The 26,260-nt window shown below is 34.6% G+C and overlaps 1 protein-coding gene across 7 annotated transcripts in view; it reads left to right on the top strand.

Annotated features, from left to right (window-relative positions):
- The window catches only part of Adgrb3 (adhesion G protein-coupled receptor B3), a 720,698-nt gene that overhangs the window by 388,430 nt on the left and 306,008 nt on the right, over positions 1 to 26,260 (top strand). For all 7 annotated transcript variants that reach the window (XM_063227050.1, XM_063227046.1, XM_063227047.1 and 4 more), the window contains 3 exons: positions 2,264 to 2,413; positions 3,247 to 3,322; positions 14,712 to 14,814. In XM_063227050.1, coding sequence (XP_063083120.1) covers positions 2,264 to 2,413; positions 3,247 to 3,322; positions 14,712 to 14,814 — 329 coding nt within the window. The remainder of the gene's footprint in view (positions 1 to 2,263; positions 2,414 to 3,246; positions 3,323 to 14,711; positions 14,815 to 26,260) is intronic.

Genomic DNA, 26,260 nt, shown 5'->3' with positions numbered 1-26,260 from the left:
TCTAATGACCAATGATGATGAGCATTTTTTCATGTATTTATTTGCCATTTGCATTTCTTCATCTGAGAATTGCATATTCATCTCAGATGCCCATTTTTGGATTGGATCTTTGAATTTCGGAGGTCTGAGTTTCTTTAATTCTTTATATGTTTTAGACAAGAGGCCCTTGTCTGAGAGAGAGTTCACTAAAATCTTTTCCCAGTTTGTGGGTTTTCTTTTCACTATGCTGGAGATTTCTTTTGACATGCAGAAACTTTTTAATAAGAAGTGGTCCCAGTTATTGATTCTGGGAAGTATTTCCCGTGCGGTTTGAGTCCTGTTCATGAATTCTTTACCTACTCCTATGTCTCCAAGGTTTCTACCTATTTTGTCTTCCAATAGATTTAGTGTTTCTGTTTTAATATTCAGATCTTTGACCCATTTACATTTTAATTTAGTACATGGTGATAGACATGGGTCTAGCTTTAGTTTTCGGCAAATGGAGAGTCAGTTTTTCCAGCACCATTTATTAAAGAGACTGTCGTTCTTCCAGTGAACCTGCTTGGCTCCTTTATCAAAAATAAGGTGGTTGAGTGTGTTCGTAGTTGTGGTTGTATCTTCTAATCTATTCCACTGATCTTCAGCTCTGTTTTGATTCCAATACCATGTTGATTTTACTACTGTTGCTTTGTAGTATAACTTCAAGTCAGGGATTGTGATGCCTCCTGCTTTGTCTTTGCTGCTTAGAATTGCCTTTGCGATTCTAGGTCTCTTCTGGTTCCAGATGAAATTTAGGAGTGATTTCTCTAGATCTATAAGGTAGACACATCTTTTTCTTTACCCATTCCTCAGCTTAAGGGCATTTAGATAGTTTCCAAGATTTAGCTATTGCAAATTGTGCTGCTGTAAACATGGGTGCACATATATTGTTGTGGCATGATGTTTTTAATTCTTCTGGGAAGAAACTTAGAAGGTGAATGGCTTGGTCAAATGGGACTACTAATCCTAATTTTTTAAGGATTCTCCACACTGATTTCCACAGTGGTTGCACCAGTCTACATTCCCACTAGCAGTGGAGAAGTGTTCCTTTTTCCCCACAGCTCCTCCAGCATTTGTTATTGGTTGATTTCCTGATGACAGCCTTTGTTTTGGAGTGAGATGGAATCTCATAGTTTTAATTTTCATCTCTTGAATGACAAGTCTTGTTGAACATTGTTTAATGTATATATTTACCATTTCTGTTTCTTCATCTGAGAAGTGTGTGTTCATCTGATTTGCCCTGATTTTTGAATTGGGTGTTTGTCTTGGTTATTTTTCTCTCTGGAACAAAATATCTGATACCCAAAACTAAGGAAGGAAAGGTTTATTTAGCTCAATGTTTGTGGCGGTTTTAGTCCATAATCAGCTGGCTCCAAGGCAGGGTTGTACAGCATATGGCAACACTTGAAGGCAGCAGCCAGCAAAAGCAGCAAGAACAAAAAGTGCGCAAGGAAGCCACTCTTTTTCCTCTTTTATATTACAAACAGGCCACTCCCGCTGCAGGGCAGATGTAGCACTCACACCATCTCTATGCCCTCCTCTTGCATAGGCTCAGGATAGTTACAAAGTAAGGACTCGGGCTCCCTGATGAGTCTCTTAATTAAATTTCTAGACTTCTCAAGTTGGCACAATGTATCCACTATAACAGTCTTTGAATTTGGGAGGGTCATGATTTTTTTCGTTCTTTATATGATCTAGATATAAGTAAGTCCTTTGTCTGAAGGTCAACTGTCTATAATTTCTTCCTACTGTGAGCATTGTCTTTTTACTTTGTTGGTGACATTTTCACCAATAGAAAGAAGCCAGTAAAAAAGATAGGCAGTTAAACAAAGGACAAAGATAAAGAAACAACAACAAGAAAAGATAAGCCAACACGTGTGAGTTATATAACCATCTTGTAAATGGTCTTAACTCATCAATCAAAAGAAGCAGACTAGCAAAATGGATCAAGAAACAAACCAACAATATTCTGCATTCAAGAAATGCATTTAACCCAAAAAAGAATTCGTAAACTTAAAGTCAAAGGATGGAAAACAATCCTCCATGTCACAGGAACTCAGGAAAAAAAGCAGGAGTAGCTATTCTATTTGCAGACAATGTAAATTTTTAGCCAAAACTGATCAAAAGCAACAAGGAAGGTCTCTACGTACTTGTTAAGGGAAAACTTCAAGAAGAAGTGATCAGTATTGATGACACTAGAAAACGAAGCAAGTCTGGTTGACACTGTGATTTCTGTTTTTATCAGTGGCAAGCATTCAGAAGCTTCCTGCAGCCTCTGTTCTCACTGACATCAACTTCCCGATGAAAGGACGGAAAGGAATGGTGGACTGGGCACGGAATTCAGAAGATAGGGTAGTTATTCCAAAAAGTATCTTCACTCCTGTGTCATCAAAAGGTAAGTATGTGAAATAGTGTGAACTTTGTTATTTGAAAGAGCAGAAACATCTCTGATGAGGTGAGTTGATGACACATTAGGCCTACATCTTCATACATTATACAATATTGAAGCAATTTGCAATCATGAGTCTAAATCGATTTTGTAAATACAGAAAATTTACATATGCCTACCACAACTCTGGATTTACTGAAAGACAGGATCTATTAAAGTGGGAAGGAAAAATGACAATTTCAAGTTCAACAGCATGAACTTGATATGGTCAAGTTTCAATACTGATATTTTCACCTCAGAGTACAATGTGGGCTAATAGTTTAACTGCAAAGGTTGAATAGATTTCAAGGCAAAGGTAACTTTAATTTAAAATTTAAAGATACTATTTTACTGTTTAGAAACACATTTTAAAATTTCAATTTTAAGATCATCTTAAGTAGCTTTTAATATTAATGGCTATTTTCAAAAGCAACACCATGGTTTTAGTTTTCAGGGTGAGAATTTTGGTCTTAACACTTAATGTTGTGTAAGAAAATTGGGTCTTCTATATTTGGGAATTTAAACTCTTTAAAAGCATCTGGAGCAGACTGTTGTACATGCTGATAGAAAGGTTAATGCTTGATATAAAATCACAAAACAGTATATATGTTCTGTAGCTGACATTCATGTGCAGGCTGCCAATTAAATGGCCCATGCATGGGTGAGAGTGCTTTTTAACTGCCTAGCTTTATCTTGGCCTCAACAGGCAGAGGAATCCTCTTGTGGTTAGCAGATTAAAGTTTTGTATGATACTATTTTTCTTGCAGTTTTGCTAATATTTTCAATTGTATTCTTTCCAGAATTAGATGAATCATCTGTATTTGTTCTTGGAGCAGTCCTATACAAAAATTTAGATCTCATTTTGCCCACATTGAGGTAAGCTACAAAGTAATAAGCTACTGTAATCTTTGCACATTATTCTAAAATGTGATTATAGTTCATTCCATGAAATAGGCAAACAAGCTTTCGTAGTACAGAGGGCATTTTCTCAAATGAAATAGAAAATACCAATTTAATGAACAGGTTATTAGCATATTATGTATTGCAAAACAGCTGCAGAGTAGAATTTTGGTGTCTGATTATAGCCCTACAATTCTTTCGAAATTAATCATGAATTGTGTAAAGATTTAAAAAGAAAAGAAAGGAAAAAAACCCTCAAATCTGTGTAATAGACTAGATCGTCGCAAAATTAATCTCTTTCCTTTTTATTTCTACTTAATGATATTGTTCATCAACACTACATGAAATTAAAGTGTCATGATGCCTTGCGAAACATGGTTTTGTTCTTCATTTTCACAAAATCTCCATTTACTTTAAAATAAGTTTTCAATTACCACTAAATTAAGAGAAAATGCTTTTCAATTAAAGGATTAATTTTGGAAGAAATTCATTGGTTTCCTTCCTGTTAGGCATCTTAAAAAAGAATTCCCATCAGCAGTGCTACCATTATTCAGTTTTTTGTTTTGTGTGACCTACTTTGCAGTCTCTCACATTCACGTGTGTTTGAATATTGATCTCCCTACATGTGATGAACAGGTTATTAGCATATTATTTATATTATTATTATATATTAGCATATTAAAGCATAATAATTCCAGAGTAGACCTAAATCAAGTGACCTGTGTTTTGATTTGAGTTCAACATGACAGGAGTTTTGGGCTAGAGACGTAGCTCAGGGGCACAACGCCTGCCTGCAGGTGTGAGGCCCGGACTGAGTTTGATTCCCAGGTGTTAATTCCACACCACCTCAATTGGGAAAATTCAGACAAAATTGTATTTCAATTAAGCACACACAAAATTGCTCTGAGAAATTTCCTCAATCCCTCATAAATACATCTTTAAAAGTTTTTAGGGAAGATGGGCTGTGAAGCATCTCAATGATGTGTACAAAGGCACAAGAAATAGTCTAATAAATAAAAACAGTTAAAGTTCATTCCAGCACAAAAGGAGGTAACAGTGACTATCAGAATTCTTGGAGAGAATTTCTTCACTGTGCACTGGATTACAAATGTAAGTGGTAAATCATCCACATTGCTCTCCATGCACCCCAAAATCTCCTTTGACCATAGATGTTACCAGAGCACGTTTTCCTTAACTCCTTGCTCCCCTGAATTGCATTTGGACTTCGTGAGAGATTTCAGTGCGGTTGTTTTCAGTAACAATATTTTCAAAACTAGAACGTTAATTCTCAGCTTTTCCACTAGTTCACTAAAACACATTGGTATGTGTAGTCCTTCCCAACAAAATGTATTTGGGCTTTCACTACCACTTTGCCTCTAAAATTTCAAAGTGAGAGACCTGTTAAAGTTAAAAGTGCCCAGAGAAGCAAATTCAGACGCTTATTTCCAGAGGGAGTTCATTTGCGTAAAGATTATCTTTTAATAATTCCAGAGTAGACCTAAATCAAGTGACCTGTGTTTTGATTTGAGTTCAACGTGACAGGAGTTTTGGGCTAGAGATGTAGCTCAGGGGCACAACGCCTGCCTGCAGGTGTGAGGCCCTGACTGAGGTTGATTCCCAGGACAGAAAACTAAGTTTTATAAACTTGTCCAGTTATTGTTCAGTTCAGTTCAGCTGCCTCAGTTTAACTATTAAATAAAAGCACATTTATGTGTAAGATGCACACTGTTTGGTCCTGAGGGCTACAGTAAATGCAACTGAAATACTCAGGGGAAAGTGCTTTAAATTATTTGTCTCCCTCCTGGACGCTCGTCAAAGTGACTGATTTTTTCCTGTGCATCACGTTATCCCAAGATTCCATTAAGAAGATTGGGAATTTGCCTAGTGACATCAGCGTTTTTCTAAAAAGAAAATATGAGCATCTGGTTAGTGGTTCAGCTTCTTTTTTAATCATGGTAAAGGTCATCGTCACATACAGTGTATGAGTAGATTGATGGATCCATTATGGGTGATTTAATGAGTATAGCAGAAAATCATCTGGAAGAGTGACTCTCCTGTTCCTACTTTTGACACACATGGATTCAGATAGGCTCTTGGGTGAGTCACGTAACTTTTTATACATGAAATTTAGTAATTAAAGTTCCTTTCCAATTTCAAAAATTGTGTCTTGGATTGGGGAAGGTAGATCCAAGTAAACTGCCTGCCTAACAGGTGCAAGTCTGTGGTTTGATCCCTAGCACCACCACCAAAAAATAAAGCAAAGAACTTTTTGTACCTCGAGAGGTTCTGCATATTCTTTAGAGTGAAGTTGTCGCTAATCTCTACATAAGCATTAGAAACAAGGCGATGAGTCCATAGTTGCGAATAGGTAAGGAAGAATAAATTTTAGTATTCTCTTACACTGTTGGTTGACTAGACTTGAAAATATAGATAACAATAAAGTGTTTTGTATTTCACAAAAACATTTTTAATGTTCTTACCATAAAAAAATGATGTATATGGAGTTATGTTAATTACCATGATTTCAATGTTATAAAATTTCTATGTTATCAAAACTTCACATTGTATCCCAAAGTATGTTTACTTTGTATAAAGTAAAAATGCAAAATAATTATAAATATGCCTGTTCATATCTAAATGTATACCTAAAAGACTGTTGGAAAAATTATATTCTATTTAAATCATTGACCAGAAATAATGACAGTTGACAATTTAGGATGAAATATTTAAGTACTCTTTAAAAAGATGAAACCCTAGTATTTACTTCTGTTACTGTTTTTTCATACAGTAAAATAATATAACTGCTAATCATTCTCAGGTCTGTTCTTTTACTTTTCAAAAGAAGTCCCAGTAGGTAACTGTACCTGATCTGCTAAATAAGGTTAAGTCTTTTAATAGACAAGGGCAATTCTTCCAGAGGCACTCAGTAAACATCTGCTATGTAGCAAACTTGCCCAATATCAATTCTTTTAAATCCCTCCCACTGTTCTAGAAAACCTCTTAATAAATAATAAAGGTTCAAAGAGTCTTACTGGAATGATTGTCCTATATGCCATTTTTTTAAAATACCAAGCTATATAGAACATTACTGTTTTTACTATGAAAATACTTCAGAAACAGAGAAATAAAACACATACATCTTATTGTTTTACCATACAGTTATTTGAATTGAACCCAACAAGAAAGGAAAAATCTTACTTAACATGAAAAAATTCACAAATTTTTTAGTAATTATTCTTTATAAATTTCTATGAAATTTTTTCCTCAGTGAACATTTTACTAATTATCTGTTGAAATACTTGGAGCCTAGTTTCTCCATACACAGAATAATGTTAGATTTTCTATTAGGTTCTCAGAAATTTCATATTTTGGCATAAGCATTCTCAAAATGAATCAGTGATACTCTGTACAATATCTCTTGTATGGACTGTAGCATAGGAGTTAATGTAGTGTTTTAAATAAATACAATTCAGAAAATTTCCGTAACACAAAGGTGTAAATACTTTGACATGTTCATGCTTGTATTTAGGTATTCCTCTTCTCTTATTCTAAGGTACATTCAGGTATTCAAGCTGTAATTTTTATTTTACTGGTCGGCTATCTTCCCTTTTAAAGTGAAGTCAATTCAAATTGTTCTTCCCACTGAAGAAATGTGCTGACGTCTAAACAAAATATGTCATTCCAAATACCCATCTTTTATTCTTCTTCAGAATGATTTCTTACAGTTAAAAATATAGAATCATAGACTACTGAATGCAAATCCCTTTAAAATAGAAATGCCATTTAGAATCTTGCTTTGTAATGAGACATCTGAGGTTATTCATACTGCTGAAGTGTCTTGCCCAGCATTCTGTCTCTAGCAGGTAACTGGCTTCTATTCCAACTCAAGTCTTCTGCATGCCGTAACAGGACTCCTCATTTGATCTCACTTCATCTATGATGCTAACAGTGATTCATTTAAGAGATACTAACCGTGACCATCTGTGATAACATGTGAATGTAAATGTATCTCCTGCACAAAACCTTGTAAGGTCCCAAAAGAGGTATCAACACGTGGGAAGTCTTGGGGAGCCCTTGACTTGGCCTGATGGCCTCCTCAGTCTGGGATGTCAGTGCCCTGGGCTGAGTAGGTCACTCCTGCCACCCTCTGATACTTCTGAGAGATGGGGCTGGGCTTTCAGGCGGAAGGTCCTGAACAAAGGCAGAATGCCAAAACACAAACACCGTCCCATCTAGGACTTTATGGGACAGCTCAGGAACTGCTCTGTGCATTTCAACTTGGTTTTATATCATTTTAGAAACCAACTTGGCCATCTCCAGAAACATAAAAATAGATTGTCATTGATCTAACCATCCTGCCTCTAAGAATTTATCTTAAGAAAATTATTATCTAAGAAAAAGATGAGTACCTCCAGGCATACACTAAAGGCAGGAATTCAAGAGATATGTTGTAAACAGCCTGTTCTCTGATTCATTTAGCAAATTCAGGTTCCAGTTTTATAAGAAAACTACAATACTTATGAGCTTCTGAGCAGTGTGTAATTTTCATGTTAGACATGTGGAAAATGCTGTCTTGTTTCATAAAAAAAACACAATGCATTTTAATGTGGCTATTAACATTTGAAATAATATAAAGAATGTAAAAAAAAAAAATATATATATATATATATATATATATATATATATATATAGAGAGAGAGAGAGAGAGAGAGAGAGAGATAGTCAGATAGGTTAAACATCTCTATAGATTAAAATGCCAGGAAAAATGTCAGTGACTGAAGAACTACAGTGGTCTTGTAAGCCAATGGTAATTTAGAAAATTACCTTTAAAAATAAACAAATTTCAATACAAAAATCGCATGAATTCCCATCAAATACATTAGCATAGTTAATAAAGATAAATGATACTGAAATGCTTAGACACTTAGGAACCTGATAGATAAATTAAACATAAATGAGAAAAGAAAATGAACTAAGTACTGTTCAGAATCATAGAAAACCAAAGACTAAATCACATTTTCATGGGTGCTCTCTGAAAACTGTATCAGCCCAAGCAGCCAATTTCCTCGAGAATTTATAGAACCAAAACTTTGAGCTAAATTTGTGCCTTCTTAGCATGTGGTGAAATTTTTAACCTCATCATCTATCATGTCGTTTTAAATGCCCTATCATCAAGATATTGGAAATTTAAAAAAAAGATATTGGAAATTAAGTTTGTCCATATTGATTGCACAAACAGACATGTGCAACAGTATAAAATATAAATTCAGCACATCATTTGCAAAAGTCTATCTTACTTTGACCACATCTCTTAAAAATGAACTTCAGTCTCAGATCACTTAGCATTTTTTGTGATTCTAATTCTACCTGTTAAAAAACCAAACTTGAAGTTCTAACTAGTTTCCAAACGTAAAGTCAAACCCTACATTTTAGCTATCATCAACTGCTGTTAATTTTAAAAGCAAATATATTTATCTTAAAGACTTTGATGAAGTGTACCAGTTCCCAAAATATATAAAATCATTTATTTTCTTTTTTCATTTAAGCTGGTAAAGAGTAGAGGCTTCTTTAAAGCAGTTATGGAAATTCTTTTTTTGAAGCCATATGAACAATAAATCTAAAAATGAGAAAAGACTATAGAAACTTTAATAACTTTTATTTAACCATTTGTTATATTTTCCACATGACTCGTGGCTAGCTTTAACATGTGTCTCCAATTTTACTTCCCCTTTAAAGCCACCTTGCCTTCTGTGGTAAAGCAGATTTGTCATTTTAAATAAACATTTTAAACAAACATGCTAAAATTGACTCCACATTTGTTGTACAACAAATCTCTAGAAGTTTTTATCTTGCAAAACCAAAGTGGTATATCCTATACTTTTCCTCCCCCAGTCACTGATAACCATTGTTTGAGTTTCTGTTTCTAAGGTCCTGACAATGTTCGATAGCTCATATCAGTGGAATCATGTAGTGTTTGTCTTTGTGTGTGTGTGTGTGTGTGTGTGTGTGTGTGTGTGTGTGTATGTGTGTGTGTGTGTGTGTGTGTGTGTGTGTGATCTCTTAGAGTTTTTACATAGAAAATTCATCTGTGAATGGAAATAATTTTACTTTGTCCTTTCAAACTTGGATGCCTTTCATTCTTTCTCAGGCCTAATTGCTGCTCTGGGACCTCTTGTGCTATGCTGAAAGCGACTGACTGGGGAGGCCTTTCTTCTTGTGTTCCTCACTTTAGAGGAGAGGCTTTGGGATTTTCACCATAAATTATGTTAGCTATGGGCTGTGAATATATAGTCTTATTATGCAGAGGTAATTTCCTTCTGTTCTCAGTGTCTTGGGTGCTTTATTTTTATCAAATTTATTTTTATCAAATACCTTTTCTTCTTCAGTTGAGATGATTGTGTAGTTTTTGTCTTTTATTCTGTTAATGGGTTGCATTAGGAGGATGGATTGTCATACACTGAATTACCTTTCAGTTCCAGTAGTAAATCCCACTTGATTGTGGTGTATAATCTTTTTTAATGTGTTGCTAAACCCAGTGTTCATAGTAGATTCTAAATATATTCTACTGTTTCTATTCAGAGTTAATGGATTGTAGTCTTGTAGTATCATTATCTTCTTTTGGTATCAGGGTAAGATACCAAAGAAGTGTTCATAAGTGCTTTCTCCACCTCACTGTTTTTGGAAAGCTTAAGAAGGATTGTTGTTGATTTTTCTTTATTTTATAGAACCCTTCAGTGGAGAATGCTTGTCTAGGCTTTTCTTATGTTAGTTTTTTTTTTTTAATTATTACTCATTTACTCTTTTTACTAGTTACAGGTTTATTCGAAAATTTTATTTCTTAATGATTTAGTCTTGTTATACTGTGTTTCTAGGAATGTAATATTTCCTACTTAATTTCCGATTTTCGTTATTGGAGTCTTTCTTCTTTCTTAGTCAAGTGAAGACATTGTCTGTTTTGTTGGTTAGTTTTCAGAAACGAACTGATAGTTTTCAATTTTTCCTGTTGTTTATTATGGTTTTTTTCTGCCATAATCTTTATTACTTTCTTCCTTCTTATAACTTTGGGTTTAGTTTATTCTTCTTACAGTTCTCTGAGGTGTAAGATTACGTTTTTCATTTAATATATTTCCTCTTTTATGATAGAGGTGTTTAACACTCTAGTCTTTTCTCCTAAGACTGTTTTTGCTGTACCGCTGAAGTTTTCATGTTTTGTGTTTCATTTGATTTGTCTCAAGATACTGTCCAATATCTCTTATGATCTCTTACTTGATGCATTTTTTGATGCGTGTTAACTCTTCTATATTTGTGAATGTCCCCCCTTTTGGTTTCTAATACAGTCTGTTATAGTTGAGAAAGGTTTGAATCTTCTTTAATTTATTAAACTTATTTTTGTGGACTAAAAGGTGATTTTTTTTCCCTAGAAAATGTGAGGAGTGCACTTGAGAATAATATGTAACTACTGTTGCGTGGAGTGCCCTCTACATATATGTTAGGCCTAAGTATTATGCAGTTCTCCTCATGCCCTCCACTTCTCTTTCACTCTCCTGTTTAGTTAATCCATCTGTTATGCAAATGGGGTATTGGAATCTCCTACAGTTACTGTGTACAGTCTCTTTCTTCCTTCAGTTCACCCACATTTCGGCATCCTGCTATTAAGAGCATATAATTGTTACCTTCTTGGGGAATTGACACTTTATCCTTACATAGTGTTATTTGTCTAATGATAGTTTTTGACTTAAGGTCTGTTTTTTTTCTGATATAAGTAGCTGACCCTACTCTTTTGATTACAACATGCATAACATGTTTCTAATCCTTTCAGTTTTAACCTAGGCATGTCCTTATATCTAAAATGAGTCTCTTACATACAACTACTTTGCATTTTTTACTCTCTTTAAGATATGATTCATCTGCCCTAAATATCTTAATCAACTGAAGAACTGTGAACAATAAGTTGAGTTTCCTTTGAAGGGATAACTTCACATTTTAAAATATTTCAGAAATCAACTAGCATGAATCTCAAAGACAAGAAAGAACTTTATTACTTTAGTCATGAAATCCATTTGGCCATAAGACCTGCTTTCCTAGCAGTGAATGCAAATGTTCACCCAGCCTGGACGTGTTAGTACATCACTAAGCCTGCCATGGCTTATCAAGAGCCAGCTATTCACTTATGCAAATTGCATTAAATTGATGGAATATATTAAGATAATGCTGAACAGTACATAATTTTAAAAAATGGAGCCCTAGCATAAGATAAATTTGCTTATTTTTCCTTCACTGAGCATTTTATACCGTGATATTGGCATTGCATTTTAAATAAACTTGGCAAAAGTTTGATATTTTGTTTAAAATGTGTTTATTCAACAAGCTAGTCATGCATATTTTGAGCACTCAAATATACCAAGCATACCATAAATGACGATGGGTAAGTGAGGCAGTGTCACAGGCTTCACTGAGGTTTACTGTCATTGGAAGGAGGCATGTAGGAACTGGAACCGGGAGAGAATTAACGTCATGTTACTGTGTCATGACACAAGAAGGGCACATGTAAATGAGACAGTAACACGTATACGCCCTAAGTTGATACGCATACTTCCCCAATTCAGTTCTCAATAGGCTGTAACACACTCACACGTAGCAAAGGCTGGGACACAGATGACATCCTCTGGGAAGCCTCTCAGGCCAGTTGCAAGACTGTTGAGCCTGACAAAGAGTAAAGTACTCTATCTACAGAGGCATCTGCAACCTACCTGCTTGTCTGTTCTGTCCCCTGTCACTTGATGCCCAAACCTCCATGTGCCTGAACACACAGAGAAGTTTGTAAGTGACTCAGCAAATTGCAAACTGCTATGTGAACATGCATGCACATCTATGTTTTCCAGAAAATTATCTAGTTATGTAACTTGAAAACTTTCATATATATATATATGTATATATATATATATATATATATATATACTTTGTTAAAATTACCTAACATTAATTAACATTTACTGTTTTTTATTTATAGCAGGGAAGAGGGATTATTAACAAAACTAAATTAAAGTGGTAGGTGGAATGAGTGAAGCATCAATGTTTTACTTTCTAGTATCCAGACCAGAATTGAGACATATTCAGGCTAACGTGAAAAGGCCACTTGTATCTGTGTGTTCAGGACCAGTTTTTTCCTGGGAGAAACTGATGTAATTTTCCTGGTGAAAGTACACAGACACTCCTTTGAATTCCAAGCTCTGGACACCTTACCCTTTTCCTGAGGCCTGACGACTGTGCTAATAATATGATCCATTACCAGGGTTGTCTTCCAGCTTCGTCAATTCTGCTTATTCTCATCTGATCTCCTGATCACTGTTCCTTACTGGGATAGATAATTTGAAAAAGTAAAGTTAACATTAAGAGCTTAGTTTTATATCCTTAATGCAGCTTACCTTCAGCTGACTCCCTTAGTATTAAATGAAACAAATGATAGTTAACCAGCTGTCTCTGTTTACAGTCACTTTCTATATAAGAAAAGCAAAATAAATACATACCTCAGTGTTTCTCAGTATTTACTACAAGGCTGGATACCTTCCTCAGTGTGTACCAATTTATTTGACATTACTATACACATGAGAAATGGGTTAGAAAATGATATACCACTTAAAGTGTGCTTCTATTTCCTCTGCTACTAAATATAGTGACAAGAGTGCATTAGATCAGTGTTGCTGTCTAGTAAAATCTTATGCTACATACAGTCCCCTCATAGAAAACATTATTATGAAGAATGAGAGACTGCCCAAAAAATGCGAGGCCCTGAGCTTGATTTCCAGGACAAAAAAAGAAAAAAGAATGAGAGGTTCCACTTGGTTCTACCATATAAGAACGTAGGACTTCAGTGGCATAGTTACTTTAACAGCAATTTAACTTGTAAATCTAAATACACTTTAACCACATTACCCAGAAATGCTACTCCCAGATGTTTTCCCAAAACATGAAAGTATATGGTCATGCAGAAAGCATATATGACAAAGTGTTCATAATGGTCACAAGGTGAATACTCATAAAAATTAAAAACCAGAAGTAACCCATCCACTGTTTGCTTACTTAATTGGTGAATTGGTAAAGAAATCGCATTATATCCATAAAATTCAATGTTACTCAGCTATACAAAATGATCAAATTGTATGAAAATCAAAAATATTATGCTAAGTGAATTAAGTAGGACATTAAAAACACATACACTGAATGATTTGTTTAAATGAAATCCTAGACAAGGCAAATCTAGGTTAGTTGGGCATGTCATGATTCTTTGGACTACAGGAAAAGAGAAGATCAAATGTTAAGGAGCTCAAGGAAGATATTTAAGGGAGGTTCTCATTGTCTATTTTGATGTGCATGTGTGCTAGTGTAGAATTACCAAAGCTCTTACCTGAAGGTTTATACTTAACATTGGTGATTTTGATCATCTGCAAACAATATCTTAGAGAATAATAAAGATAAAATATAAATGGCATTGTCTTTGGTATCTAATAAGAATTCCACTATCACTATCTGCTTTATGCACAAGCAGGTGATTTATTTCAAGTCAATAAAGATGGATGAATATACTTACTTTTCCAAATGTGTAAAAGTATAATCAGATTCTTAAATACCTAAATAACAGTTAATCTGCAGCATTTTCTTTATTTTGGTTGAAAATTTCTTTGCACTATTAAAAATTCAGTTCATTTATGTTTATAGATAATTCTTATAGACTATAAGAATGATTACACATAAAAACATTTAAAGTTTCCATATAAAATACACTTAGTAACATATTTCAAAGGATAGATTTGTTTCTTAGTTGAGAATATTGAACTAAAGCAATGTCCTGTAAATCTCTAGTTCTGAAATGAATGATGAGTGAAAATTAATAACAATAGTTAATAATGGTTAAGCACATTATTCTACATTTCAGTTTTTCACCTTAATACATTTTAGGGTAGTCTAAAAATGCTTTAAAAAGCACCTTGAAAGAAAAGTATCCAAAACTGTTGGATTCTTCTTGAGATGAAAGAGTTGTATTCAAAGACTGCCTGAAAGTTCAGATTCACAGTTTATCACTCTTACATCAAATTTAAGTAATCAGAATTTTGTCAGTGCTATTGTTTTTTTTTTTCTTTCCCACATCTGAAATGATAAAATACTTTTGTATCTCATAGTTTTCCAGTTTCAGATAGAATTTGTTTATCACAGGAATCTGATAACTTTTCATGAATGAAATTATGATATCTATGTTTTCACTTGAAGTATATTTATTCAATTTCATTTCAACAGTGTTGAGCAGTATGAATCATAGTTTTTCATGACTCTTTCCTCCTTTTAATTGTAATTATTTTTTGTATTCCAGAAATTATACTGTTGTTAATTCTAAAATCATCGTGGTCACAATCAGGCCTGAACCCAAGACAACTGACTCGTTTCTGGAGATAGAGCTAGCTCATTTGGCTAATGTAAGTACCGTTGCATTGAGTTGCTTATAATATTACCCTTTAGGAAGGTTAACAGTCATCCTTTTCACCAATAAGACTAGCACATGTTTTGTAGATTTTCTTCATTGCAAATGAATTAATTTGTTATAGCAGACTTTTTAAAGAAACAGTGCCATCTTATTCGATGGTTTTCTTCATGATAAATCTCTCTTTGATGTGTCCAAGATAATAAACTGTTTATTTATCCATTTAAATATCCTTTCCAAGATCTATATTGTGCTCTGGGAATAATAATATGGATCATAGCCTATCTTATTATGTGGTGTGAAAGTGTGGCATATAAATACATAAAATAGAGATATGTGCCTCAGTAAAATTAATAAACATAGTTCACTGGGAAGTGCTTTACCCAGAAGTAGGCAGGAATGGAGAAGTGTCTTGGTTACTTTCTTGTTGCTGAGACAAAATACCCAGCACCCGAAGTTAGAGGAAAAGCTCATGTTAGCTCACAGTTTGTTGAGGTTTCATTCCACAGCCAGCTGTCTCCAAGGCAAGTCAGCGTGGCAGAAGGGCATCACAGAGGAGAAAGTTATGGCTGTTCAAGCATAAAAGCAGCAAGCATTGCTTTTGTTTTTTCCATCTAGGCTACAAGCCTAGTGAATGGTAGGCCACACTCAGGAGTGGGCCTTTGAATTACACATACCCAGCACACTGTTAAACCAAATCAGTGGAGTAAATTAGTTATCACACATCCTTAATCCCAATGTCACACACCTACAACCCAGCTGCCTCCTAAAAGCCCCATTATGAGTGCATGAAGCTTTGGGAGGACATCTAATACAAGCCATAGCAAGCAGTATACAAAAATACTAAGGCCAAGATGAGTCTGTATAACTACCTGGGTTCTCTAGTTATCTGGGACCTGGCTTCGATCCCCAATCTCCCAAATGAGTATACAATGAAGGCTTAAATAAATGAAATAAGTGGTATGATTTTAGGGGTCCAGGAGAATCAAAACCCTGTAGCAGAGTTAGACACTCTGGGGGCTGAGACAAAGACTGGCTCTGGGCTGCCTATATTTATTTAGTATTCAAAGAAGGGGTTAGAGCGGAAAATGCAGAAAACTAAACAGACCTTGGGAGTGGTTCAAGGATTTTGCCAAGTCACAAATTATGTTTAATTTAGAAGAACTATCTGATACTAACTTCAGAGAAGTATCTTAGGAAAAGATCTCCATGTTGATTTCACTGTAGGAGTGAAATGCTTGTAGCTACAGTCTTTATTTAGTTAGTTTTAGTTGGGGCCAGGTGTCCTCAGCTGTGACTTTATCTTGCCCTGGCCATGCACCAGCACTGCACGTGTGTTCAAGTTCCAGTTTCAATGGCTCCCAACATTTAGTGATCTCAATTTCATTCTTCCATCCTAGGATGACCAAGACCACATCCTTAAACCCATCCCATTGCAACTGAGATGCTTTGGATGTTATTTAAAATGTCTTCTTCATATATATATATATATATATATATATATGAAGAAGACATTTTAAATAACAAATGGATATATATATATCCACACATATAATCAGTTCCAATACTTACATAATGGATGGGTAGTATTAAGGAAGGTAATTATTGTCAGGTCCTTTCTTTATTATGGTTTCATGATTTATACTTCCTGTAAATTATTCCTTGCAAAGTTTCTATGAAGTTGACCTTTATATTTGGAAAAAAAAAGGAATAAAGATATTTAACTCATTTTCCCAAATTCATCTGGTTAGAGAAAGACATAACAGAATTTGTACTCACATCCTTTGGGCTACACACCCTTTTTATTTTCTGATACTGTAGTTTCTGTTTCCTAAAGAAATTAGCCTTCATTTTCTAGAAAGTGATAATCATCTTCTCTATGAACCACTTTTTACTAAGATGCCTCAGGATTCCTAGGGATTATTTAATGAAAACTGCAAATCTTTCTGTAATAACTTTCAGACATCATTATTAATATTTAAAATATTAGGTATTTTACTACTTTTTCCAAAGGAAATATACTTTTGCTGCTATGATCTAACCTAGAGATTTATTTCTTTAATACCCAACTTCTCATACCTTAATATATTCTAATCTCACCACTATACTTAAAATTAAAACATACATTTAATATTTGAACATTGAACATTCATTCATTTGGGTGCTCAAAATTGTCTTTGAAAATATTTAGGTTTTTGTTTGATATTAAGTTTTCTCACAGGAAACAAGCATTGCTGTAAGGTAGTAAGGCTTGTTAGTTCCCTACATCATTACTGAAAAAGTAATGGAAAACCGGGATGTGTACCCTGTTTCTTACACAAAACACACATCTGTAAATGAATATGCACAGAACTTTCCTAAGTAAAGATCAAAACATTATTTGGAATTTAAAGAATGTTAATTTGAGGGAAAATATCTGATTTATTGAAAAACAGTTACCTCAAAAAACCATATTGATGATTCAGTCTTACAATTTCGATTGATTAAAACAATTTGAAATGAACGTATTTAATCTTTGGGTCGTCTTTTCTCTTTTGGGAATGTATTTTTTCATCCAGTGTACAAAATAAATGATGCAGGTAAAGTATGATTTTGTTCCTATGGGAACCGGGATATAGTCAATTGATTTTATTAACTAGATTCTGGATTTAAATGATAAGAATGAAGGACTGATGACTACAACCCATTAAGAATAAATTTGGTGCCTCTTAGTATTTTGAGTAAGTGAATTGCACAGATCACCAACAGACTACTCTCTCCACTTTGGGAGGCCAAAATTTAAGAAAATTTAGAAAAATATATTACAAAGATGTCATGAAGAAGGAGAAGAAAAGCTTATACTAAAGAGGAAGAAAGCAGCAAAGGACTCTTCCTTCCACTCACCCTCACATAAAGTACCAACCTGCCTGTTCCCTGGGTGACTCCTTGGGAATATCTCCTTCTCTCTGCTTTGTGTCTGTGGCACTCTTGGTACGGTATAGGCAGCCTTACCTACTTGAGTATTTTTAATTTCTAATGCTTATTACATTTATATTCTCACCCAAGTTAGAGTATATAAAATACTGCATTGCTCAATGAAGAAAAGAATGTTTGACTTAATGTTTATTATGTTTATAAAATGTTTTCTGTATACTGGTAGTCTTCTTCAAAGATATAACCAGAAATGCCTATAAGGAAATATAGCAGTGTTAGCTAAACCGTGAAGAAAAGATATGTTACATATGAAAGATGAAATTGATTAAAACAGACTAAAACTTCCCTGTATCTATTGTTAATGCCTTTGAAATTAAACTATTTTACATATGACTTTTCTCTAATAACAAGTATGTCTGTTTTACCTATTTTCTTACATTAAAAGTATCTTTTGTACTTTTCTGAGCTCAAGAAAGAATAACAACTTGCAAACATCTGTCCCATATGTCATGTGAAGAAACATACAATAATAAAAGTTGGAGTGCTTGCTAACGTTTTACAAATGAAATGTGATTTTTAAAAAAAACACCTTTTTAACAGACAGCACTTACAATATGTTAAATATAATAAGCCCCTTGGGAACTAATAGAAATAGAAAATAAAATATGGAATCTTTCAGTTTCAAATTGTCTTTAGCAGAACCAATTGCAGTTTTAACCAGCTCTAAAGTCATGAATGAGTTAGATACTACATTTAATTCAGTTTCTCAGTCTCTTGGCTCCAGTATCATAACTTGGTGTTCAGGCATAGCAGTAGTTTGCTTTTAAGATAGATGAATTTATTTTTCTCAAGCAAAGAATTTTGCCTTTCACATCGATGCACATCTTCGTTAATTTTCTTTTTTTAAATTTTTTAATCTTTGTTAATTTTCACTGTTACATTTATAATTATCAAGTTGGTAGATTCTATAATACACAAGTAAAGCTCATAATTTCACTAAAAGTAATTATCAAGTCTTAAATAAGTGCAAAGGGGAACATATATATACTCACACGCATGCATGTATATATATCTACCATGAGATGCCCTGGGTCTGGCAGGTGTGGATTCCTGTGCCTTTCCAACATGAATAATAACATCATCAAATTTGAAGATGAGCTAGAAGAATATGAAATAAATGCAACTTAGTCATCTCATTATCAACATTGCACACTTGAAAATGTATTGTTTTTCCAAACAGAAAGTCTTTATATAGCTTCTTGTTGAATAGTAAAATGGCCTGGGCCATACTAGCCTGTGGTATAATCTTACCCTTTCAAATGTTTCCCCACTTTGGGCAGCAAGTCTAATGGTCTATGTAGGGTGTTACTCTTTTCTTTCATAGTTGAGAAAAACCATCAGATACAATTGTATTTCTGAAATTTGTCATATGCCAAAAAAAAAAAAAAAGAAAGAAAGAAACTTGAGAATTTGGGCTTTTGAGTTTTGTTTTCTTTGTCATAGTTGCTTACATACTAACAGGATCAAGCTAACAAGTGAAGAAATTTGATATAACCATATAAATTAAAATTAACCATGATTCAAGACTTTTGTAAATCATAGTAGATAAGGCAGTTAAAGAGTGAGATGTTTGTTATTTTTAGATAAACATTTAAAACAACACAAGGAAGCTCAAACACTCATGGGTGGCTGTTTTCCATGAATATTAAAGGCTAGTGACCTAACTAATAAGAAATTGAGCCAGTCAGAGAGAAATAGGGACAAGTGGTCCAGCAGCCACAGAAAGTTATGACACTTTTGTGCAGTGGAGAACTACACAGCTAGAAGGAAGGAAAACCTTGTGGCTTTAGTAAGTAAAGGAGTACAGCTCAAGATCAAGCTCAGGGATAAAAAGGTTCAGCACCACTCAGGTTGACCCCCTAATCTAAAAACTAAAGGATGCTAGTGGGACCCAAAATATGCAAAGCATCCTGAGAAAAGGAAAGGGGAGGAATTGCCTAAAAAAGGAAGGCAGAGGACGTTGTTAATAGTGTATCAGGATTTAAAAGCCACAGTAGTCTTATCATTCTGTTTAGTTTGATTTTATTTTGTTCCGATCTGTCTACTCATACTAGATTTGAGGGCACAGACCGCTATCCCCAAAATAGCAGGCTATACCACGGTAACTATCCTTAATTTCCTATTAACTTAAACTGAAGCCCTGTATTACTTAAATTGTCTTACTATGATTGATCTTATTTGAAGCTGGTGTGTTAGACTGCTGTTTTACCTTGACTGATTTTATTCAAATTTGGTATACATGTAGAGATTCACACAGGGGGACAATTTCTAAACAGTTTACAGGAACAGATTATATAATGCTCGATGTAATGAACAGATACTCTGAAGAAGAGACACGAAGAAACCCAGTGCTAATTCTATAGCATTATGATATAAAATCTAGCAGTACTATTTATTCACTGTTCAGAGCGATTTTAGTCTAGTCTACTATGTTAAATTGCAGCATACGTAAATATAAGGACAGCTACTTTGAAGAGAATGAGAGACATTATGGCAGTCATTGTTGACTTCCCCAGTGTCAGGTCTTGAAGACCTAAAAGGCCTTCATCATCCTGTTATGATTAGATTAGTTCTATAATGTCCAGTAGATATTCAATGTATGTGAAGATGGGGACAACTATTTGGAAGAAAACTAGAGACAACAAGATAGACAGTGAAGATCTCCAGTGGACTTGCTTTGAAATCCGTGTTTCTTAAAATTGTTTCCTTATGATCTGTTTTGTTCTGTTTTATTATGTTTAATCTTACCATCTTTATTATAAAGAATAAAAATAAAAAAATTGAGCCTGTAATTTTAGCTCACTGAACCTGAATTCAATCTCTAGTATGAAAGAAAAGAAAGAATGAATGAAAGAAAGAGAAGAAAAGAAAAGAGAAAAAAAGATTTGAAAATCATTTCGCAAAGTTTTAAAACATCCAATATATGCATCCAACCATAAATTTTACAAAAGGATATTTATATCCTTTTACTATTTCAAGTTACTTTTTTTCATGTTTTGCTTGCATGAAGCTTGTTGGTGATTTTTGTAAAAGAGTCTTCAAATGCTAACTAGACAAGGAGACTGATAGTTCTGCCAGCAGCTGAAATAACCATAGAAACTATTCTCTAGCTACATTGTTTCACATCCTAAAATTTTAAACTTGAGTAAACATCCTTCTAGATTTCAAATTTGATTTATAATATCTAATCAATAGTCTCCAAAGAGATTTTAGAATAATTGTGCTAATTATGGGAGCAAAGTATGGTATTTTTTTTCAGTAAAGAGTCAGATAATAAATATTTTAGGTATCGTGGCATAATGATTCCTGTTTTGCTGTTACAGTATGAAAGCAGACATAGATAGTTTAAACAGGCATCGATCCAACTCAGTAAAATAGGTGGCAGACCAGATTGCTTCGGTGGGTTTGTCAATTGCTATAAGATAGTAAGAGTAATAGCCTCTTACAGATGTCTGAGTCCTAACCTCCAAAACCTGTGGATACGTTGTTACATATAAAAAAGGGACTTCTGTGTAATTTCATATCAAAGCATACATATATTACATGAGTTCTACATGTGCTTTACATATCAAGAGGCATGCCTGTGTCATGCAACTAATAGTTTGGATTCTGTAATGGGAAATTATTCTGGACTTTATGAGTAGATTGAATTTATTTCCGTGAACCATTAAAAGGCGCTTTCTGAGCTGTGACCAGAGTGAAGCAGTGTAAGGTGGACTCAGCCTGCTTTTGCTGTCTTAAGAGATAAAAGGCAAACCTAAGGGATGCAGCCAGTTTGAAAAACAGACAGCAGCCCGGAAACGGGGACATCAATGCTGCAACTACAAAACACTAGATTGGATTCATCCCTAGATATTCCAGAAAGCTCTCGGTCCTCTCAACGTTTTAATGTCACCCTTATAAAAATCCAGAGACTATACTGTACTCTCTAAACACCTGACCTATGGAATCTGTGAGAGAATAAATTTGTAGTGTTCTGTATAATGATGTATAATTATAATATATATTAATAATATCATTTGGAAGCAGATATACTATAACAATGATAAGATATGGTGATTAAGTAACAGTTAGCCACTGGAGAGTACTTTTGTTTTCTACTTTCACTGTAAGAGCACTTTTGGAACTAGATTGAAGGATCACCAGACAGTAAGAACAGTCCTTGTAAAGAGGTGATGCACGATTAGGGGACTGGAGGAAACTGTGAGGCAAAACAACCTAGACAAACCAAAGGGGAGCCTTGGGGAGTGCAGTGCTAGATGTCAGGTCCAGGTCTCCTATCTGCAGGCGTGTTGTTCTCGTGAAATAACTGGGGCTAGCTGACTGCAGGAAGGCAGCTCACCCTTCCTGCCCTTGTCTCTCTTCCAGCCTCGTGTAATTAGTATGAGGACACATTATTGTATTCTCTTAAATATAAAAGAAGAGCTCAACTCTGTGTTCTGTGGAATCTAGTGACTTAAGTGTTTGCTGCTTCAACTGATAGGGATTACTTGACCAGGTTTCAGATGCTAAAAAGCCAATTTGTTTGCTGAGCAGCTAGACTCTATGTGACCACTAGAAAGTGTGCAGTTTTATAGTCATATATGGTAAAGCAATCGAGACATTTATATGGAAACAATGATTTTTGAAGATACACACACGTATATAAAGCATTTCTGATTATCGTTCTATGTTTTCCTGCTTCCCCCATCACAGAAAGCATTCATCAGGAGACAACATTCAGAGTAGTGATACATTTCAGAAAGTAGAGAAGCACGTTATTATCACATCCATAAAAGTGGTGTCTCCTCGTTAATGTGGGCCACTATGTAACTGATAGCAGAAGTTGAATTAAATATATGCTCTCTCCTTGTGTTCCAATTAAATAGCTGCCACTGCTTGGTGAAGAATGAAATGAAATATGGATATGAATAGTCCTGGTTTTTGTCTTCAATGGCTTTTCTACCATTCTGCTTTAAAACCATCTTCTTGGTTTAGCTCCTTCTCAATGCAGTATGGTGCTTGCTATAGAATCCTCATAAGTCCATTAAAATATTTTGTCCCCTTATTCCTAATAAGCAGGAATATAGCAGTGGAACCTGCATGAGATTCTTTAAATTTTAAGAGACTTGACAGTTACAGAAAGAGGGAGAGAAAGAAGGGAAAGAGTGAGGAAAGAGAAAGGGAGGAGAGGGAAGAGAAGGAGGGAATGAGAGAGACAGACAGACAGACAGACAGAGCCAGGCCCACACCCAGACCCAGACCCAGACCCTGGCCTAGACCCAGACAAACACCAACACCACACCAAGACCCAGACCTGGATTTCTCTCTTTCTGAGTACCCTTTAAAATCCTAAAATATGAAATATTGTTTACCAAAAGTTTGAAATAGTTTTGGAAAAGAATATTCAACTAACTATATCTTATTGTTGAATCTCATAATATGTATCGTACTCCTGGGTGGTACAAGTAAACTTTCAAGGACTTTCGAGTTGTGTGGAAAAGACACAATCTTAAAAGAATTCTGTGTCACCAATAAGGTTTTAATAACCTCGTTTGACTGTGGAAGAATAGATGTCTCCCAATGTCTTTCCCCCAGCCTATGTGTGTTTGCTTAAGAGACGTGGGAAGGGTTTATTAGACAGAAATTTTAGTACACATGCAAGAGCACAGGCTCTCTCTGGAGAGAGAAGCTCACTTGTTTTGGAGCTTAGAATATTTGCCATTTTGGCAGTGGAAATCTGTGAAATTTGCCAGTCTCTCTTGGTTTGCTGTGTAGGGGAAAGAATGGTGTATTGACAAGTGAAATCAGTGATCAACCAATTTGCATGTGAAAAGAAATTGCCCAAGCTTATTGCATTTTGGGAGGAGAGGAAAAAAAGAATTACATGAGGCTGGTGTTGTGAAGCAGCAGTTTTCAATTTTAAGACTATCGTGATTTGCCTTTTCTCTTTTTTACATATCTTTCTTTCTTGTATCTGTTGTCATGATGCCCCAGATATTTTCTTGTTGTTGTTGTTGTTGTTGTTGTTGTTATTCTTTCTATTCTTTATTTTTTTTCTTTTGGTACCAGGAATTGAACTCATGACCTTGTACTTGCCAAACAGGTACTGTGCCTCTGAGATATATTCTGTAGAGGTGAAGAAGGGCCAAAGTTCTGCCTTCTTATCACTACTTTGGGCTGAGGCTTTGTTCCTAGCAGCCAGTGATTAAAAGTGCCCCTGACTAAAGGAGACAAGGAAGATGAGTTTTGTTATTTGATGAACCTCCTTATGTGGTAGTATAAAAAAAGAGTACAAGAACATTAGCATGTTAGTAATGCTTAAACATCTTTCTGTAGCCAGAGATTAAAAACAAAACATTCACGAATAATGACTCTAAAAAATGGTAGAAGTCATCAACATTTGGTGTAAGTCTTTCAATATTAACTTCAATTTGATTTGAGTTATTTGTCCAAATACAACAGGTTGAGGTGAAGAGCACAAAAAAAACCTGTTTTTTCAATAAAAAAATCTTAACGTCCCTTATTGTAAATGTAATAATGATGAGTGGATAAACTAAATAAAGATGTTTATTTACTTTTACTATTAGGCCGCAAGAATTTTGCTGTGCGTCTCTGTTTTGAAAACCTTTTGTAATGACTGTTTCCAGATAATATAAACATATTATCTGAAGTCAATACAACTTTTACCACGAAAGTAGTTGTGATTAGTATCTAGAATATTTATATTGTCATTTTGGTATTATAGGCTCATCCATACAAGAAGCTGATTCTTTGAGAATTATTTGAAAGTACACGCAAATAACATAATGCAAATATAAGAGAGGCTCACGGGCACATTTTGGAAGGGCTGATGCAACTAGGAATCCAAACTTCTTGTTACTTATGAAGTTTCAGTTGCAGCACCGTGGCCTGGTGCAGTGTTTGGAGCCTCTCTTTATAATTAGCCCTGTTTTTCATTTAATTTTCCTATTGTTATCTATGTATCTAATTTTTGTTGCTTATACATTCCTTCTTTGTGTTTAAGACCAAGTCAAATTAAGACCTGTGCTAATGAAAATTATTTTCTCTCTCCCTTGATAGGTAGATGATAGATAATAGATAGATAGATAGATAGATAGATAGATAGATAGATACATAGATACATAGATACATAGATATCATGATCAATTATGCTCCTCAGGGGTTACTTTTGGGACTGTGTGAGGATCCTTTTATCTCCTTTGAAGTTTTTTTCAAGTGTCCTTTGTCAAGTAGCATTAAAATTATAGGCTGCATATAAAGTAATCTTTTGCAAGTCAGGGCAGTCATGTTGGAAATATAACTGAGAAATCTGCAAAATATCTTTTATTTTGTTATATACAGCAACAGCATCTATACTTCAGTAGGGAAATCTCTCATTCCCTCCTCCTCCTTGTTCCTGTCTCTGTCTCTGCTCCCCCAGCCCACGTGTGTGTGTGTGTGTGTGTGTGTGTGTGTGTGTGTGTGTGTGTACTCATGTTCTGGAAGTCGAACCCAGGTCCTCAAACCTCTCAGCATGCACTCCGCCAGATCTTTTTATACCTTGTCTTGTTGTCTAAGTTTGAGAAAATTAAACAGAGGCAAGATAGTGTCAGTGAAGAGTTTTTCTCTCATCCGTCCATAATAGAAAAGCCAGTGTCCATTTACTGGATGACGTGATGGAAAGAATGGCCCTGGCACATCTGTTCTGAATTTGGAAATATTAAATAGCTAAGACGAAGTCATTGCCCTTCTTGTGTCCTTAGCTACTTCGTACTTGTTTGGCTCCACAGTCAAGAGGTTATTTTTGTTGTAAGAGAGCTATGAAAAGTACAGGAAAGTTGTGAAGTTCTTACATTAGTAATTTAGCATATGAGTATGAAGCAAGTTTGAATAAAAGTGTTGAGAAATAACATTCAAGTTGATTTTTAATTGACAAGCAATAATTGCACATATTTATTGGGTACAAAGTGATGTATTGATATATGCTCACGAGGAAAGATTAAATCAAGCTAATTAGCACATTCATCACCTCACAAAGTTACAGTTAGACAAGAGGAATAAGCTTTAGTGATCTATTGCACAGAATGGTGACTACACATAAATAATATTGCATTATATATTTCAAAATTCCTATATGAGTAGAGTTTAAAACTTTTAACCATATTATTTAGTTGTATATGCCTCAGGTGGTGATTTTTCCATATTTGATGCCAGTAAAAATTACAAAGATTAGAAAGAGGAATTATTAAAATGTTCACTCCTATATTTCTCCCAAATCTCAGAATTTCTGGTACCAAAGGCTCTATTTAATAAATGTGCCTGTTGATTTGACAGAATATCGAGAGAAAATGTGTGAACATTATGCAGATAGTAAGATAACATATAAATGAATTTATTTAGCACTTAAAAACATCTAGAAAAAGCTAAGAATCTTGACCAGTATTTACATTTATTATAAAATTTGGATTTTATTCTGTAACCAACTT

Source organism: Cavia porcellus, unplaced genomic scaffold (assembly GCF_034190915.1).
Source record: "Cavia porcellus strain 051 isolate PalLab524CR breed Dunkin Hartley unplaced genomic scaffold, mCavPor4.1 scaffold_16, whole genome shotgun sequence".
NCBI lineage: Eukaryota > Metazoa > Chordata > Mammalia > Rodentia > Caviidae > Cavia > Cavia porcellus.
The sequence above is the reverse complement of the archived record's forward strand: the minus strand, read 5'-3'. Positions and strand labels throughout refer to the sequence as shown.